At 46.6% G+C, this 17,874-nt stretch overlaps 1 protein-coding gene across 2 annotated transcripts in view; it reads left to right on the forward strand.

The window, feature by feature from the left end:
* The first annotated feature begins 277 nt into the window (after positions 1-277).
* The window catches only part of PNG1 (peptide-N-glycanase 1), a 58,537-nt gene continuing 40,940 nt past the window's right edge, over positions 278-17,874 (forward strand). The window contains exons 1-3 of one of the 2 annotated variants that reach the window (XM_087398693.1): positions 278-507; positions 666-719; positions 873-1,055. In XM_087398693.1, the coding sequence (XP_087254819.1) occupies positions 430-507; positions 666-719; positions 873-1,055 (315 nt within the window). In that variant the 5' untranslated portion in view covers positions 278-429. The remainder of the gene's footprint in view (positions 508-665; positions 720-872; positions 1,056-17,874) is intronic. The other variant, XM_087398692.1, reaches the window with a different exon arrangement.

Consider the following 17,874-nt stretch of genomic DNA (forward strand, 5'->3'; position numbering starts at 1 on the left):
TCACCTGCCCTACTCACTCTCCCTCTCTCAGCCCTCGCTCATCCTCCCTCCGCTACTCACCCTTATCCCCTGCCTCGCTCTATATAGGCTCTCTTGAAATGTTCTGGAATGGAAGCTTCTAGAGCTTGCGCACACCACCATTTACGAACGCCTAAATGAATCGGTCTCACCCCATCAATTATGCAAACGTTAATTGACCATGGCGGGGCCTCCAAACAAGTAATTAATGGGGCCTATTAAGCATTGATCCATCCTCAAAGTTTTCTTTTAGAAAGGAGTCCTTGCAGCTCCTCAAAGTTGTGCGCAAAAAAGAAAGAGTCCTTAGTCCATTGCCAAGCTTTTAAAGATACTCTCCAAGTTTGTAAGCGACCTTACTCCATTGCCAAGTCTTGTAAGTTGCATTGCACTTTCCGCCTCCGATCACCAGCTATGGTGCTTCACCAGATCATTGTCCAACACCACGGCTCCTCTCATCATCTCGAATTCGATTCGGACGACGGAATCGAGGTCATCGCTCTCTCCCCTTTCTCTTCCTGTATTGCAAATCCGTCATCTGCAAATGATTTCTGCCTTCCATCACATCATTATCACGGCACTCTTCGTTCTCCCTTTACGGAATCCCAAATCCATGCTTCTAACGCTTAGTTTCCGTTGCCTGCATCCAGGTTCTTCAAATTCAACTGTTTTCTCTCACTCTCGTACCACCTGAAAGGCAAAAGGCAGGTCTATGCTTACCTTCAATGCTGATGATAATGTTACAATGGTCGTTTAACACTCATGTTCAAATTCTCAACGTCGACTATCCTTCCGCCATAAAATTATCCACATTTGTAGGAACATATCACTGGATTTCGAACTTGTGATGCGTCCAGGTCTTAGACAATTCAGGCAAACCTCTCACCGAGGAGTCAGACCTTTCGAGGTTGGGTAATGCAAGTCAATGTACCCTTACTTTGCTTGAGGAAAAGGAAGAAAGTAATCCATTACCGTGCACCTCGGCAGAGGACCGTGCGGCGGTCGAGAAAGCTGATGAAGAACTGGCTCGCTTGCTGCAGGTAACGTCGCCTCTGTAAATAATCAGAAAACAATCCTCTGACTGTGTACACTAATACAATTCATAATCTATAACAATGAAGATCACAGTTGATGCTTTGAGGAATGTGAAAAGCTTGCACTTTAGTCAGCTTCGCAATGCTGCATGTCCAAAGGCACGGTAATCTATATTACAGTTTCGCGTGAGGTCATCAATAACCTGACACTTAGCACGCTGACGGACGTGCCCAACAGGACAACGACATGACCTACATGTAACAATTGAGTCCAACCAGCCTGACCTGACTGGCCAAGGGTTGACCACCCTGAGCAGGCGGCCTAGGGAGGGTCTGGTCATCCATGGTTCAGTCTCTAGCTATCCTCCCAGGCTTTGACCCCAGGGCAGCTTCTACACAGCCCTTGTAGCAGATGGATTAGGCCTATGAAGCACGATTAAGCTCAGGTTCTACCATTTGGTATCAGGACATATTTGATATGGAGGGCGAGGCAGCAAAGTTTTCAGAACTTGGGGTCATAATGTCTAAATTTAGATCGCATTCACTACCTGTCCAGCAGTGCAAACGATTTTGAAGCATGGACAACTTCAATTTGCTGTCAATTGTTGGCATATGTGCAGACTCTAGATATGGCCACGTTATCTCTGGTATGGGGATAGAGCATAGGTTTGGCGGTATACGATATTTTAATGTCACAATTGCGTTTCATGTAATGGCAACTACATATGGGTGAGGCCCCCATTATGTTGTTTCTGTCTGATCATTTTTCATTCCCCATTCTTCTATGTCTCCCATTCTATCGATCTGTACTTGTGCAGCCCCTCAATGGCTGTAACAAGCATGTAGACTTTTTAATTCTACATGCTTGCTCAAATGTAAGCTAGTTTATACAGGAAGCTGACATGGGAACGTAGAAAGGCATCCCACAATGCCATATTGTCGGAGGAGATCCTGCACACTTCAAGCACAGGTACAAGCTGCAGCAATAGTAAATTTGATGTGGGAGCTCAGCTATCACCTCCGTGCTGAAATGAGGCCAAGGCTCCTGTGTTGCCTTGTTGGCAATGCAAAATCCTCCTGATGGCTGGCAGGGATAACGGGCTGAGGGAGGTCACCTTTTACATGTTTTTTTGGGGGGAGGGAAGGGTGCTGCTAGAAAGGCAGGGTCCCAGGATTTCGTTTAGATGGCTAGTATCAAGGGCCGTCAAAGCTCCTCTACCAGATGGCAAATGCATGAAGTAGAGTACAATACTGAAGTACTTTATAGTAGATCATCGGGCTATGATGTGAACGATGCTCAAACTGCAGAAAATAAGTTCTGGTTTTAGGAGTTTGGCTTTGACCACAGTTTCTGGATGTTGATTCTCTATCTCTGGCTGTTTTCTCTTTCATTTGCCGAATTGTGGCTCCTCATAGGCTTCAACCTGGCTACATGGAACATTGGGTTCACTATCATGTGAGAAATGCAATAGATCTGAACAGAAATGGAGAGAGAGAGAGAGAGAGAGAGAGAGAGAGAGAGTTTATTATAGTCTATGGAAGACCGATGGGTCTATGGCAGAAAACCTGATACAACAAGCAGAAAGGGTCGAGCGGTGTATCCGAGGCTTGTCTCTGTATCTTGAGTAAGTGCTCTCTATGTCGAACCGCCTCATGAATGAAAGCAGTGAGGCATCCCTGGTCTGGATACGGAGTCTGGAGAGGGACCAAAGCCGTCTCTAAAGAGACAATGATAGCGACCACAGGTCTTGTAGTACACGAGGCATCGAAGTGCGAAGTGCTCCTTTGACTCAACCTCCTGCCGATCGCATAGCGTACATAGGCGATGCTCCCTGGGTATCCCCTCAGCTCCTCCCCTCTCGATATGGAGTTGGCGTGATGATACTCGAAACTGCCCGATGGAGATCCTCAATGAGTGCGGTAAGTGAATCCGAGTATACTCTAGTGGGACAATGAAGCCCTCCTCGGAGATGTGAAGGCAGTGATCTCTATAGAAGCTGAGCTTCACTAGAAGCTCTCTTGGCTCCAACCAGGTCTTGAATGTGTGTAATTGTAAGAGATCCTCTCGAATAACCTGGTTCTCGTGGTACCCAAGTGGGATAGATGGAGCATCTAAGCTAAACTGGAAGGGTGGTGATCTATCCATGTGGAGCCCCAATCTCTCGAACCACCTACGTGTTTGTGCATGCCAACCTTCTTTCAATCCCCTCTGTCGACAAGACTCATGGACGAAGCCAGAGCCAACCATGGCAGCCTATGTCTCCCCGATGTGCAGTCTCCATACCGTCTGATGTGGTGTAGATAGGTAATGGTCTGGAATGCCACATCTAGCTGCAGTGGAGAAGCGCTGAACTCTGCCTGAATGATATGATGTAACATCGATGGTTGCCCCTGGATCATCCGTGAGAGCAAAAGAATCTATAGTCGCTCTACTTGTGCCCACTTTGTGTTTGAGAGGTTAGGTCCCAACAAGGGCTACCATACATGCCAGTTGTTTGAACCAAGGATTCGAAGAGCCTTGCTTCGAGGATCCTAAAAGTGTGAGTGGAAGCACTCTCTCTCAAGTCGGGCAAGTGAAGCATATCCCTTGCTCAGCCGGGCCTGCATTGCCGGTCTTATCGTGAAGATTGGGCCAGAGAAGACAACCCCCAAGTAAGTATATGAGGAGATGATCTCTACTGGGGATCCGTCAAATTTGAACTGCCCCTTGTGCAGTGTGCATGGCTGTTTGAGATGTGTTGGTCTTGCGAAGGTTGACCTTCAAATCATGTGACTCACAAAGGCCTGCAATGGATCCAAATGTCTCTGGAGGCCCTCGGGAGAGGACATTAGTACCACATCATCTGCATATAAGAGGATCTGAATCAGGGTATCGGCGAGGGAGCACCCAATCCCCCCTAGTGCTCCCATGAAGGTCTCGAGCTCATCTATGTAGAGGCCAAACAAGGTTGGTGATAAGGGACAACCTTGTTTGACCCCGATGGTACTCATAATCTCCTGTGTCCACCCAGCACCTATCCGAACTCAGCCTGAGAGTCTCTCATAGAGCGCCATAACAGCCCATATGATCTCCTGGGCATACCCTAGCTCCTGCAAGCGCCTAATGAGGCGGGCTGTTGGGAACGTGTCAAAAGCTTTGCAAAAATCCACAAAGCAACAATACAACCTCTGCTTCCGTGATTTGGCCTCCTCTATGACGCTCCTGAGTGTGAGTACGTGATCCATGGTCCCATGGTCCTGCCGGAATCTTGCCTGCCCCTCTGCCTTGAGCCCGTGCATCTCTGCAAACCTGCTGACCTCTGTGTCAGGTACTAATGCACAGATCTTGGACATGACATGCCTAATCATAATGGTCTTGTAGCTTTCCGGGCTCATGGGGTCCCCTGCCTTGTGAATAGTAGTGATAGTGTTAATGGTCCATGCATGTGGGAAGCCAAGGCATACTGCGTCATTGAATAGCTTTGCTAAGATCAGGGCTAGGATGTCAATCCCATATGCAATGAACTCAATACAGAGTCCCTCGTGATCTTTCTCTCGGCCATTGTGGGGCTTCAATGCCGCATCCTTGACACCACCTCTGGTGAACAGAGTGCAAGTGACGGGGCGGGTTGAGTGCGAGAGGTCAGGGGCGGGTTGGTTAGGGACATCGTAGAGGCTGCATGCATATGTGTGCCAAACTTGAGTGTCGGTGAGAGGTGAGGGTGACTTACCGCTCAAAGAACTTGCGCCAAAACTCCTTGGAGTAGTTGCTGACATGTGGCAACCAATAGGCCCAGATGGGCCCTCAGGTGGGGCAGGTCTGCCCTCAGCCCTACCCTACTCTACACTCACAGGGTGGGCACATCTGTGAGCGGGAACAACTCCTTGTGGCTCGAGGTCCTACCTGAAAGCCTACCTCGATCAAAGACTCCTTCACCACTGCACCTATCCGGCAGGACCCGCTGTCACATACAGGCATGCAATTCTCCATCCGGAACTAGAAAGCTTGTTGGCAGCACATCATACCTCGTGCCACTAGAAGGCCGGAACAATTGATGTGATGATCACAGAACCATCCTCTTGTTTACTGGTCCCCTCACTGATCCTCTGAGGGCACTGCCGCCAATAGTGACGTTTCCAGCCACACCGGTTACAAGTACGTGAGGCCTTTAGTGCCTCCCTTTCCTCAGCTGTCAAGTTCTTCCTTCCTTTCTGCTCAGCTGACAAGCCGTAGAGTGACTGTCATAGGTACGATCTACAAATCTCTACGCATGGTCGAGCACCATCGGGACCAATTCCTCCCAAGTCAATGTATTCATCCTTCCATTGGTTATCAAGGACGAATATAATGCAGCATACTGAGAAATAGTTGGGACAGCAATGTAATGGCCATGTCGTCGGAAGATATTTGCTTCCCCGCCTCGAGGATCTCTTGTTGAAGTTCCTGTAACTTGTTGATGTGCTCCTGCAGCGATGAAGACTTCTTGGGATCCAACAATCTCATCTGGACTTCCACAAATGTGGGGAGGGGGCCTATGTATAGGCAGCCATCCCCTCCCCCTAGTCGGCTGGTTTGTGGGCCGACCCCTGCAATAGGTGGGCCGAGCCCCTCTCCTGCCCATAGGGGCTGCCCCCTTGCCATGTACTGGCCGACTGGGCCACCTCAGCCTGCGGCCCTATAAAGGGCTGCCGTGCAGCCTATATAGGGCTGTGCCCCTGCCTCTCTGCCCAACTGAGCTGCTCCAAGGGGGCCGACCCCCTCCAGCCCCCTTATGGACTGCCGCGCAGTCATCTAGAAGGGGTCAGCCCTTCCCACCAGGTCGGTCCACCTCAGCCTTCAAAAGGCCTCCACTGGGGCAGGTCTGTAGCTCAATGGGCAGCCATACAAACCCCCAACACTGTCCAGCAAAATGTGCCGGAGCAGGGGCTGACATGTGGCAACCAACAGGCCCAGATGGACCCTCAGATGTGGCCTCCACAGAAGACAGGTCTGCCCTCAGCCCTACCCTCGCGAGGGGCGGGCACACCCACTACAAAGGCCCTCACTCAGCCTACCCTAACCTTTCATGCAGCGGCACACCCACAAGCAAGGCCCTCTCACTTTGTACCATGCACACCCGCTACAAAGGCCCTCACTCAGCCTACCCTAACCTTTCATGCAGCGGCACACCCACAAGCAAGGCCCTCTCACTTTGTACCATGTGACACCAGGAGGTATTGACCTCCAACATATGCATGAGTGTGGAAAGCTGTAGTTGCATAAAGACCGCATTGATGACTGTGCTGGTAGGCAATGGTTTGAAATTAGTGTATGACAACTTGGGACACTATTTGCCTATGATGCAAGTCTATCCAAATCCAAAGATAGACCTCGTCCCTCTCCTTGTAGTTGACTTCATCTGTCTGTGCAATCTTGTCCTTAACTTGGTGTTTGATGTACCATGTAGACCTTACTTGGCATGCATGTGCAAAGTGACTCATGTTTCAGGTTCAAATTTGCAGGTTCATCATTAATCTTAATCCTGCCTAGGTATCATTACTCTTAAATTAATTTTCCCTTAAGAAGAGACTGCTATCAAGTATGAACGAAACTCAAGGGCGAAGTACATCATTTTTCCCTAAAGAAGAGACTGCTATTAAGTATGAACGAAACTCAAGGGAGAAGTACATCATGCGAGGCATGAGAAAATAAACACAAATAGGGCAAAGGCAAAATCAAGCTTTTATAAAAGAGCTAGAAAATATCCAAGGGTGAGGCTGAAAGTGCTACCTCAACTCTGTGGGGGATTCTGCGAAGAATGGGGAGCCGCTCCACTCATGGTCCCCCAAATCACTACCATGGTGTGTAACCGTGTCTATCCAGATACTCTTCCATAAGGATTTCTGCAGAGCAGTAGAAATCTGAAAATTCTTCCAATGCGGAGCTTTGGTAGGCATCTGAAATCTTCTGGTGATAGACTAAAATCTGTTATAAGTTTTTTGAGCATTGTTTGTATTGGAGGGTAGGCACATAGCTATGCACATAGCTAGTGGGTGGTAGTTTTGAGTTTATGGACACTCTCATCAAAAGACTCTATATTGATGTAAATATTTTTCTGAGATTGTAAATGCTTTTGCAGGGACTTTTGGGATAGATGAAAACGCAATGCGGTTGCACTAGGGTAATCCAGAGCATGGTATCCAATTTCGTATGTGTGGTGACGGGATGGCATGTGTTTCTAATTGTTGTTGTATTTCTCATGTTTGTAAAGTTATGGGTGATGATCACCTTTGTTGAGGGTCATGTTTCCATGCATGTAATGGGTTGGGGCATTTTCCAGCCCTTGTTGTGAGCATTTGATGAGGATATGTGAGTAAATTCATGTTAAAGTGTTGCATGAAGGCTTTGGCAAAGTTAGGTGCTAGTAGGTTCAAAGGGGGAAAAAGGACTTGGCAGTAAATGTTGAAATTCTTTTGAAAGTAGAGGGGGCTAAAGCAAATACTAAGTCCAAAAGGAGCTGCATGCATGTGGATGAAATTGGCAAATGAAGAATCTAGGAATCTCGGCTGATCGTGTCACATACTGGAATCTTGAGGTGGCTGGATCGTTTGGGAAGTAACATGCCCATGCACTACTTGGCGTCGTGAGGCTGATCTGAGAGCTTCTGGATGGCGAGGTGGTGGGTGGGAGCTGATCGATGGGAGCTTGCTGGAAGGATCATTTGTTGCTCTTGACGAGGGGCTTCTTGAATTGGAGGGGCTGAACGACGGGTTTGGAGGCTCGTGGGTGATAGCAAAGGTCGCGTGTGAGCAGGAGGCTGAAACCATTGCGTGAGGCCATAGTGGGTGACGGGTTACTGGCTTTGGGCGTCTCTACTATGCAGGCCGGGGATCCTATTGGAAGCAATGGATGAGCGAGAGACTGAGATGCTTTTACAAGCACTAAAAAAGCAGTGACATGGACACTGCTTTTTAGTCCAACCAAACATGCTACCATCCTGCTCTTATAATATCAATCTTCTTCATCTTCTTCACTCTTATAGAGCTAGTCCCTTCTGCTCTTATAATACCAATCTTCTTCATCTTGTTCACTCTTAAAGAGCTAGTCCCATGTGAGCTCTTATAATATCAATCTTCTTCATCTTCTTCACTCTTATAGAGCCAGTCCCTTGTGCTCTTATAATACCAATCTTATAGAGCCAGTCCCTTGTGCTCTTATAATACCAATCTTCTTCATCTTGTTCACTCTTAAAGAGCTAGTCCCATGTGAGCTCTTACTTGTACAAAGCTTGTAGCTCCTTCTCCATATTCCCTATTGCTGCCAGAGTGGATATTAGAAGCATTGCCCAAAATAGTTTCCTTCTCCCATTTCTCCACTCCAGTGCTCCGTACAACGTGCAATTATGGCCTCGAGATTCGTGCAACGTGAAAGCAATCGTACATCTTGCGTTGAATTGTCCATACAGCAACAAGAAATGTCCATACAACAGTGATTAGAGCTTCCGTACAATCGTATGGAAGCCTAGGGAAACGAACCTTAGAGGGAAAGCTAAGGATAGAGGACCTCGGGATGCGTGAAAAATGAGAGAGAAGCCACCCATGTCAAAAAAATTAGAGAGAAGCCACCCAAAAATGAGAGAGAAGCCACCCACGTCAAAAATCCCGTACCTTTTTGCCTTGGAATGAGAGGAAGAGGGTAGGTGTGCATGAGGGGCTGCCACATGGCCCCCTCATTAATGCTCTAACGCCACAAAACCAATGGAACATTGGTTTACCCCTCACACTTAAATCCTAACCCTTCTAACCAATGGAACATTGGTTTCTCTTGGGCCTAACCTTTAGACCCCTCAAAACTTTGCCTTGCCCCTAGCATGTAGGCCTAGTGTGCACACCTAGGGACTTCTGGGAAGTGTCGCTTCCCCTGGGCTAGTCCCCTAAGCCAAAGTTAGTCACGGTTCATAACTTCACGTCCCCGTGACAATCCGATATCTTAATAATCATGCTGAGTTTTGCAGTATCACTGTTACACATTTTGCAAACTTCCCAATGCTCAGGAGTCCACTTCTCACCACACTTAAAGCATAAGTTTGCCGTCTTTCTGCTGTCCATAATAGCCCTGGTGTGTTGTTTAAATTCTGATTTTTCATGTCCAACACTTGGCTTAGCATCAAATGACTTGTATGGCTTAGCATATGGCATCTTGCTGCTTGTAACTGTGGGAAACCTCGGAAATGGTGCTGCTGCTGATTTTCTTTCATTCCAATCAGTCACCTTAGGCTTTTTCTTAGCCCCATTTGCATTCCCATATGCGCTGCCCGCTGTCATCTTATACTTCGTGGCATATTTAGGCTCAAATACATCTACCAATTGGGCTGTACGCTCAATTGTTTGAGGGTTATGTGCCTTCACATCTGCAGCGAGAGCAGGACTCAACCCATGGATGAAACACAACAGCTTTCCCTTTTTAGATACGTCCTGCACAAGCAAGGAAAGCCTCCATAAGCGCTGCAAGTACTCTTGGACCGTACCGGTCTGCGACAAGCCATAGAATTCAGCCAAGTACTGATCCAAGACGAGTGGGGATATGAATGTAGTGACCATCAATTCTTTGAAACCCGTCCAGGTGGTTGGTCTCTGAGGCGAATCCCTCATGTATCGCCACCATGTGTGGGCATAGTCCTGCATATGCATACCTGCAAAAATGATGCGCTCCTCCTCAGACTTGGGGTAGAAGCGGAAATAGTCTTCCAGCTTCGTGAGCCACTCCAACTCATTGGGAGTGCGAGTGTCCCCTTTAAACTTATGCACTGTGAGTTTGTCCTTGATATCCTTTGTTGCATAGTTATCGTGTGTGTAACCTCCAGAAGTGCGAGCATCATCACGCTTGAGGTTCACATAATCGGAGAAGGACATCTCAAGTTTAATGGCCTCAGGTAGGTCCTTATATGAATGCAAAGAATCTGCCAACATGTCATCAAAAGTGGCTTGCTGCCCACCACCAACCCCCTGTTGCGTAGTAGCTGTTGCCATCTGATGCATTGGCTGTGTCTGGCTATATGTGCTTGTTGGTGGAGCGATGGGTCTCTTTGCCAAATGCATCTCTCCAAAATGATGGCATACCAAAGGGCTGAGAAGAGGATTGACCTCTCTCCCAAGGGTGCAGGCTGCCATATAAACCCAAGCCAGCTCCAAGCATACTCGCTGGTGCGGTGAAAGGAGCACTAACTAGATGCATACCAGCGGGTCGGCCTAAAAGAGACGGCTCAGCCTGCATAGATGCAAAAAGTTGTGAGCCAAAGATGGCTTGACATCCTACAAGAAGGTGCTCTGTGGTACAGAAATGCATCATCTAAGTCCAGATAATCCCCATGCTAGGGTACATGCAACGGTCCAGAAGATTGATGCTCATAGGTCTGAATGGTCTATTAAAATTATTAATATATTCTAGGCAGTGGCCAATGTAATGTAATAAGTGAATTAGGGGCACTTTTCCCTCTCAGAGGTTTTTTCCCCTAACCACTGTCTAATTTCTAACTACGGTTAGTGATTAGATAGGGTTTTGTCACTTAGACAAAACCCCTTATCTCTTTCTTGTACACACACTTCATTCACTTTAGTTCACTTGACATTTGGGAGTGAACTACATTCAGCTCACTCTTGCTTCCATTCTGTTTTCTCACATTTGGTATCAGAGCACTTCCTTCCCGAACTTGCTCCCTGCTCCTAGCCTCTTGCCTCCAGCTCCCGCTTGTCCGTACAGCCTCATCGCGACATGTCGTCCGTACAATTGTACGGATTTCATACCAGCGCCTGCTGCCGTCCGTACACCCGCGTAAAAAAAAAGAAGGCCAGTTTGTTTGTACAGTCCGTATAGTCGTACGGATTTTCAGACTGTCCGTATAGTTTCGTACGGCCGTCCGTACATTTCCATACATGCGCGCCAGATTTCGTACGTACAGTTCCGTACCTTTGCGACAGTTTTGTCCGTATGGTCCATACAGAACGTCCGTACGATTTTATACAGTTCTGTACTTGCACGATTTTTTGCAGGCTGAAGGTGTTCGGTGTTCGTCATTTGCAGGTAGAATTCATTTGCAAGCTCAGTTGTGCGTCAGCCATTGTTTGGCTTCGCTTTTGGGAGCACATTTGAAGTTGTAGCAGCCATTGCAGTAGATCTGCAAGTTTTGGAGAAAATTTGGGGCTTTTTTTGCAATTGCATTGCAATCTGGTAGTGAAATTTGGGGCTTTTGCAGGCAGAGTGCAACTTGTGCAACATTTGGGGCTTTCAGATCATTTGCCCTCTTTTTTATGCAATTTCCGGCAAGAAATTGGGGCTTTTGCATTTGGGTTGCAATTTTGCAAGTAAAAGAGAAATTTGGAAGTTTGCAAGCAGTTTTGGACTTAGTACGAGTCAATTTGCAGACTTTTGCCACTTTTTGCAGATTCTATTTGCAGATTTTTGGGCATTCAACAGAGCATTGAAGTGCATTTTGAGCCTTTGATAGGCTGTGACAGTATTTGTCACTGGAGGCAGATTTTCTTTGCAGATTTTACTTGTGCATTTTACATCCCAGGAAGGGATTTTACTTGTTCAGTTTGCTGTATTTTTTGAGATTATTTGGTGAAAATGGCTCAGAACAACCCCAATGAGGTGTTCGGAGTTCTCACACAGGAGGATAAGTTGGATGGCACCAACTACTCCTTGTGGAGTTTCATGGTTCGCAATATCTTGGTTGGCAGACATCTTTGGGATTATGTCAATGGAGATGAAGCAAGACCAGATACAGCGGGTACACCTGTCACTCCTACAGCTGGAGGTAGGGGTAGAGGTGCAAATGCAGCACAAGTAGTTAGAGCAGCCGCTCCAGGAGCTCCCACAGCAGAGCAAAAAAGATGGGACTCTAGCGATGCACAAGCTCTTTCAGTAATTTCTCTTTCTATCAAGAGGTTCATTATACCTCACATTTGGTCATGCAAGACATCTATGGCAGCTTGGGAGATAATAGAGAGTATGCTTGCAGCAAGAAATAATGCCAGAGTTTTTCTTTTTGACGCGAGAGCTTTCCCATACGCATATAGATGAGGGAGATTCCATGAATTCTCACTCACAAAGCTTCAGGACTTGAGGGAACAATTGTTGAATATTGATGAAGTCATTCTGGTTTCAGAGATGATCACCACCACTTTGAACTCTCTTGCTGAGTCCTATCTCGGTTTCCACACCTTGCTGAATTTGTCATTGAGGGGGGGCAGCAATCCTCTCTCTTTTCAGGAGTTGGCAGGACTTCTATTGTAGGAGGAGCAGACTTGCAGAAATATGGCAACTCGGGCTGGCGAGCATGCCATGCTCTCCAAGTTCAAGCCCAAGGGTAAAGGGTAGCAAAAGCCACATGCCAATTAGCCCACACATCAGCATAAAGCTGATTCTGGACAGCCTTCTTATAAGGCAAAGGGTGATGCAGATAAGCAAAAAAAGAAGGGCATGTGTCATTATTGCAAGAAGCCAGGTCAAGAAAAGAGATTCAGGTATGGCTGTGTCAGATGCATCAGCTCCATATTCTCATGATGGGGGAGATGTTGCAGCCAACTTTGTGGAAGAGCACTCTGCCTTTTTGTCTTGCACTTTAGATTTTTTAGTGGGTAGTTCAGATGCTATAGCCACTAATTATGATGACCCATATGCTTTTGTGACTTGCAGCTATGATCCTTCAAAGGATGCATGCTCTCTTAGTGTCCATGAGACACTTCATACTTTGTATTTTGACAGTGGTGCTTCAAAGCACATCACTTCCAAGAAGAGTCTGTTTATATCTCTGCATCCTCCACCTACCAAAAAGAAGGTGACTTGTGCAAATAATTCTTCTTATTTAGTGTGTGGAGTGGGAAGCACAGATTTCAAAATTTCAAATGTTCTCTATGTGCTGGGCATAAAGAAGAATTTACTTTCAATGTCCTCACTCAATAGAGGAGGATTTCAGGTGGTTTTTGATGGATGACAAGTGCGCAGTCAGAGACAAAGAGAATGACTATGCTTTGATGTTGTCTGGCACTTTGTATCGGGGTCTTTTTCAGCTTGATCTATATGAAAAAAGATCCGATCTTGCATTATCAGTGAGCACTCCCACTGCTGCGATGTAGAATGCGGAGTTCTGGCATGCCAGGTATGGGCACATGAGCTATGGCAGCTTAATGACACTTCAAAGGCATGATATGGTTGATGCATTGCCTCCTTTGGAGTCGCCGCCTCCTCATGCATGTGAAGGTTGCATCCTTGGCAAGATGCATAGACTTCCCTTCAAGAAGGATGGTACAGTGAAAGCGACACGGAAATTACAGCTTATTCACAGTGATGTCTGCGGTCCCATGAGGACACCTGCTTTTGGAGGTTATCTCTATTTTGTTACATTCATAGATGACTTCACAAACTATACTTGGGTCTGGTCTCAAGGCAAAATCAGAAGTGTTTATGCATTTCAAACACTTTGTGGCTATGGTTGAGAATGAGACAGGGCTCAAGGTGCAAACACTTCGCACAGATTGAGGGGGAGAGTATATGTCTCATGAATTGGAGGCATTTTTGAAGGAGAAAGGCATCACGCATCAGCTTACAGTGAGACTTACACCTCAACAGAATGGCAAAGCTGAGCAGAAGAATCGCACTGCCATGGAGATGGATAGATGCATGCTTATAAGTAAGAAGTTGCCTCACAGGTTTTGGCTTGAGGGCCTCATGTGTGCCGACTATATTTTGAATCGGGCTCCTATAAAGGCTTTGAAGACAATCACTCCCTATGAGGCATGGCATGGGAGAAAGCCTTCAGTGGACCATTTAAGAGTTTTTGGTTGTGTTGCATATGGCCACGTGCCTGTGGAGTTTAGACACAAGTTGTCAGATAAGGCACTCAAATGCATTTTTGTGGGATATAGTTCACAAAGCAAAGGCTATCGTCTCTACAATCCTGCTACACGCAAGATTTTTGTTAGTAGAGATGTTATATTCTCTGAAAATTCAGCACATACACATGCTGAATTTCAGATTCCAACTTCTTCAGATGATGTGTTTGAGGGGATGCTTCCTATAGCATTTGGTTCCCCCGCTGAAACTCAGATTTACAGCAACCTCCTCTAGATCCACACGCCCTGATTCAGCCACTGGCTGATTTTGTACCACCTCAGGGTGTGGATGAAGTTGTCAGGCAAGAGATTCAAGAGATACACGCAGCCAAAACAGTCTTGAATTGGTTGCTTCAGACTCTCAGGGAGAGTAGGCTTGAGGCCCCATTGCCTGGTAGGACTCGTAGTGTCGTAAGGCATGCAGGGGGGGCTCTTTCAATTGAGACAGCTTATGCAGGGACTTTTCTTGATGAAGAGGAGTTTGACTCTTTTGAAGAAGCAAAGGATAATGTACATTGGATGCATGCCATGCACAATGAGTTGCAGTCCATAGAGAAAAATCAGACTTAGGATGTTGTGGATTTGCCACCAGGTAAGCATGCCATCGGTACCAAGTGGGTTTTCAAGGTAAAAAGAAAGCCAGATGGGTCTATTGACAGGTACAAGGCAAGGCTGGTTGCCAAAGGCTATGTACAGAAGAAGGGCATAGATTATGAGGAGACTTTTGCTCCTACATCCCGGATGACCACCATACGGTCAGTTATTGCAATGGCTGCAAAATTTAGTGTGGGATGTCCGTCAGTTGGACATAAAAACAGATTTCCTTAATGGGGACTTGCAGGAAGAGGCTTATGTCAAGCAAGTTCCTGGATTTGAACTTTCTGGCAATGCACTTCAGGTATGCAAGCTTAACAAAGCTTTATATGGGCTGAAACAAGCCCCACGTGCATGGTATGCCAAGATAGATGCATGCCTGGCAAGTAAGGGATTACATAATAGTTCCACGGAAAGCACCCTCTACATCAAGAAGGATGGGGGGGATATTTTAGTCATCATTCTTTATGTAAATGACATGCTGCTCACGGGGTCAAATGAGGATATAATTGCAGATTTCAAGGCTGAGTTGAAAGCTGAATTTGACATGACAGATTTGGGCATGTTAAATTTTTATTTGGTGATCCGGTTTATACAAGACAAGCGTGGCATCGTTATGTCTCAATCCAAGTATGTGCAGAAAATCTTGGATAGGTTCAACATGCATGATTGTAAGCCTATTGCCACTCCCATGGAGCCGGGGCTGAAGCTTACTATGTATGATGCTGGTGAATCAGTGGATGCCACACTTTACAGCTAGGCTATTGGATGCCTCATATACTTGTGCAATACCTGGTCCGATATTCAGTATACAGTATCTCAGGTGAGCAGATATATGCACAGCCCAAAGAAAACACATTGGTAGGCTGTAAAATGCATCTTTAGATATTTGCAAGGCACAAAGTCTTTTGTCTTGATGTTTCCCAGTGAGGGTGACTTGCAGATGCATGCTTACAGTGATTCAGATTGGGTTGGAGACTATGATACCAGGCAGTCCACTAGTGGTAATTGTTTCTTTTTGGGCAACACTTGCATTTCTTGGCTGAGCAAGAAGCAATCTATAGTGGCTACTTCCTCATGTGAAGCTGAGTACAGGGCAGCTTTCACAGCGGCAGTTGAGTGTGTTTGGCTGCGACGTTTGTTTGCTGATCTTCGTCTCATATTGGAGGGTCCTTCTCCTATTCTCACTGATAGTCAGAGTGCTATTGCAGTGGCAAAGAATCGTGTGTTTCATGCTCGCATGAAGCACATTGAGGTTCATTATCATTATGGCAGAGAGAAGCTGCATGCAGGGGAGATCAATATGATCTATGTGTCAACACATGACAATGTTGCAGACATCTTTACCAAAGCACTTCCACGTGAGAAGTTTGAGGCATTTCGAAGTGCCCTAAACTTATCTTCTTTTGGTGATTGATCACTACCTTGTACACCACATTGGCACGGCCGGGGGGTGTTAGAATTATTAATATGTTCTAGGCAATGGCCAATGTAATGTAATAAGTGAGTTAGGGACACTTTTTCCTCTTAAAGGTTTTTTCCTCCAACCATGGTCTAATCTCTAACTACGGTTAGTGATTAGATAGGGTTTTGTCACTTAGACAAAACCCCTTATCTCTTTCTTGTACACGCACTTCATTCACTTCAGTTCAGTTGACATTCGAGAGTGAACTACATTCAGCTCACTCTCTCTTTGCTCACTCTTACTTCCATTCTGTTTTCTCACATGGTCCCCTTGCTGGGGTGCAGGCTGCTTACTCTTATCCTGCATAGCAATGGCATATGTGATCTGCTGACCAATCTGCTGTCCCATCTGGGCAAGAGCGGTATCCTGCATAGCCATGCCTGTGGTAAGATACAGGCTGAACTCTGTCCTATCTAGCGGAAAGCACCCTGGAGTATAGACGAAAGGGCATCTAGAAACTATTGCGCTGCCTACGCTTCTCGGGATGCTGGAGAGAGAGGCTGAGTGGAAGGAACCTCTGTACCACCAGTGGATGCAACCACTGTGGCAGGCACTTGCTCATACTAAGCAGCCTCATCACTGTCATGCAATATATCATGAGGGGCACGCTTTGGTGGCATGGTGACTGGCCCTGGAGAGAGAAGCTCGAATGTAGATAAAGAGAAATGGATAGCAAATCCTTGCTGTAATGAGCACCTGAGAGTGTGTGTGGAAGCGCGAAAGGGTTGATGGAGAGGCTCGGAAGAAAGGTTGTTGAAGAACCTTTGAAATGGGGCTTGAATGAGCCAAATAGGGCTATAGAGAGCCCCTAAAAGAGGTTGGAAAATTCTGAGTTTTTGCTCTTTTTTTTTCCCTTTTTGGGAGGGGGGGGGAAGGTCCCTAAGTCAACTAGGACACTTAGGACTCCTAACCTAAAGACTGGTAAGGCAATTAGGACACTGACTTAGTCTAACCCAACCTAACCTACTAATTGAACCTTAGCTAGGTTACCTAACTGACCAACTAACCTAACCTAGACCAACTAACTAAACCTAAACTTAACCAACTAACTTACCTATTGTGAGTCTCATAGGGAAGCTTAGAGGCTAAGGTTTGCAAGGTGGAGAGGATGGAAGCGGGCAGGCGGTGCATGGGCACGGGTGGGCGAAAACGGGTGGCGCATGGTAGTTGCCAATGACTAGCTTAGCTCTTGGCTAAGCTCTCGACAGAACACCCGCAGCAGGTGACAGGCTGGGATCCGCTCGCACGGATGGAACGGGTCAGCGGTTGACGACCCTAGTAGGGAGCTGCATTTGCGGGTCGCTATGCAGGGTTAGTGGTTGACGAGCCTGGCTGTCTGCGGATGGAAAGGGCAGGGATTGATTTCCATTAGTCATCACGTCAGGTTCACCAAACTTCACTAAATCCTCAGTCATCGCCAGGCTGTATTAGATGCTTGCACTTGACCGCTTGTAGTTGCTGAGTTCGTGTTTGACGTTGGTGCGCAACTGGAAATTCAAAAAGGGTGCAATGAGGAAGCAAGGTTGCCAGAGTCGTGCTCTGATACCAATGCAATGAAAGGGACAAGGGGGCAGATTGGAGGAGGGAGATAGGAAGAGGGAGAAGGAGAGAGAAGTGTGGAAAGGGGGAAGAGGGAGAGGAAGAGAGAGATTGGGAGAGAAAGGAGAAGGAAAGAGAGAGAGATAGAGAGAGATTGGGAGAAAGAAAGAAAGAAAGAAAGAAAGAAAGTTTATTAAAGTCTTCGGAAGACCGATGGGTCTATGAGATTGTGAAAATCCTGATACAACGAGCTGTGGTAGTGGAGCTACTAAACGAGCGTCCATACCAATGCAAAATGCAAAATGCCAAAAATGCAAAAAATGCAGAATGGCAGTACTAAGTCCTAAGTACAACATAGTCATGTCGATGGTCGAC

This window comes from Dipteris shenzhenensis, chromosome 27 (genome assembly GCF_047967505.1).
Source record: "Dipteris shenzhenensis isolate YYH24624 ecotype China chromosome 27, Dip_SZ_1.0, whole genome shotgun sequence".
Taxonomy (NCBI): Eukaryota; Viridiplantae; Streptophyta; class Polypodiopsida; order Gleicheniales; family Dipteridaceae; genus Dipteris; species Dipteris shenzhenensis.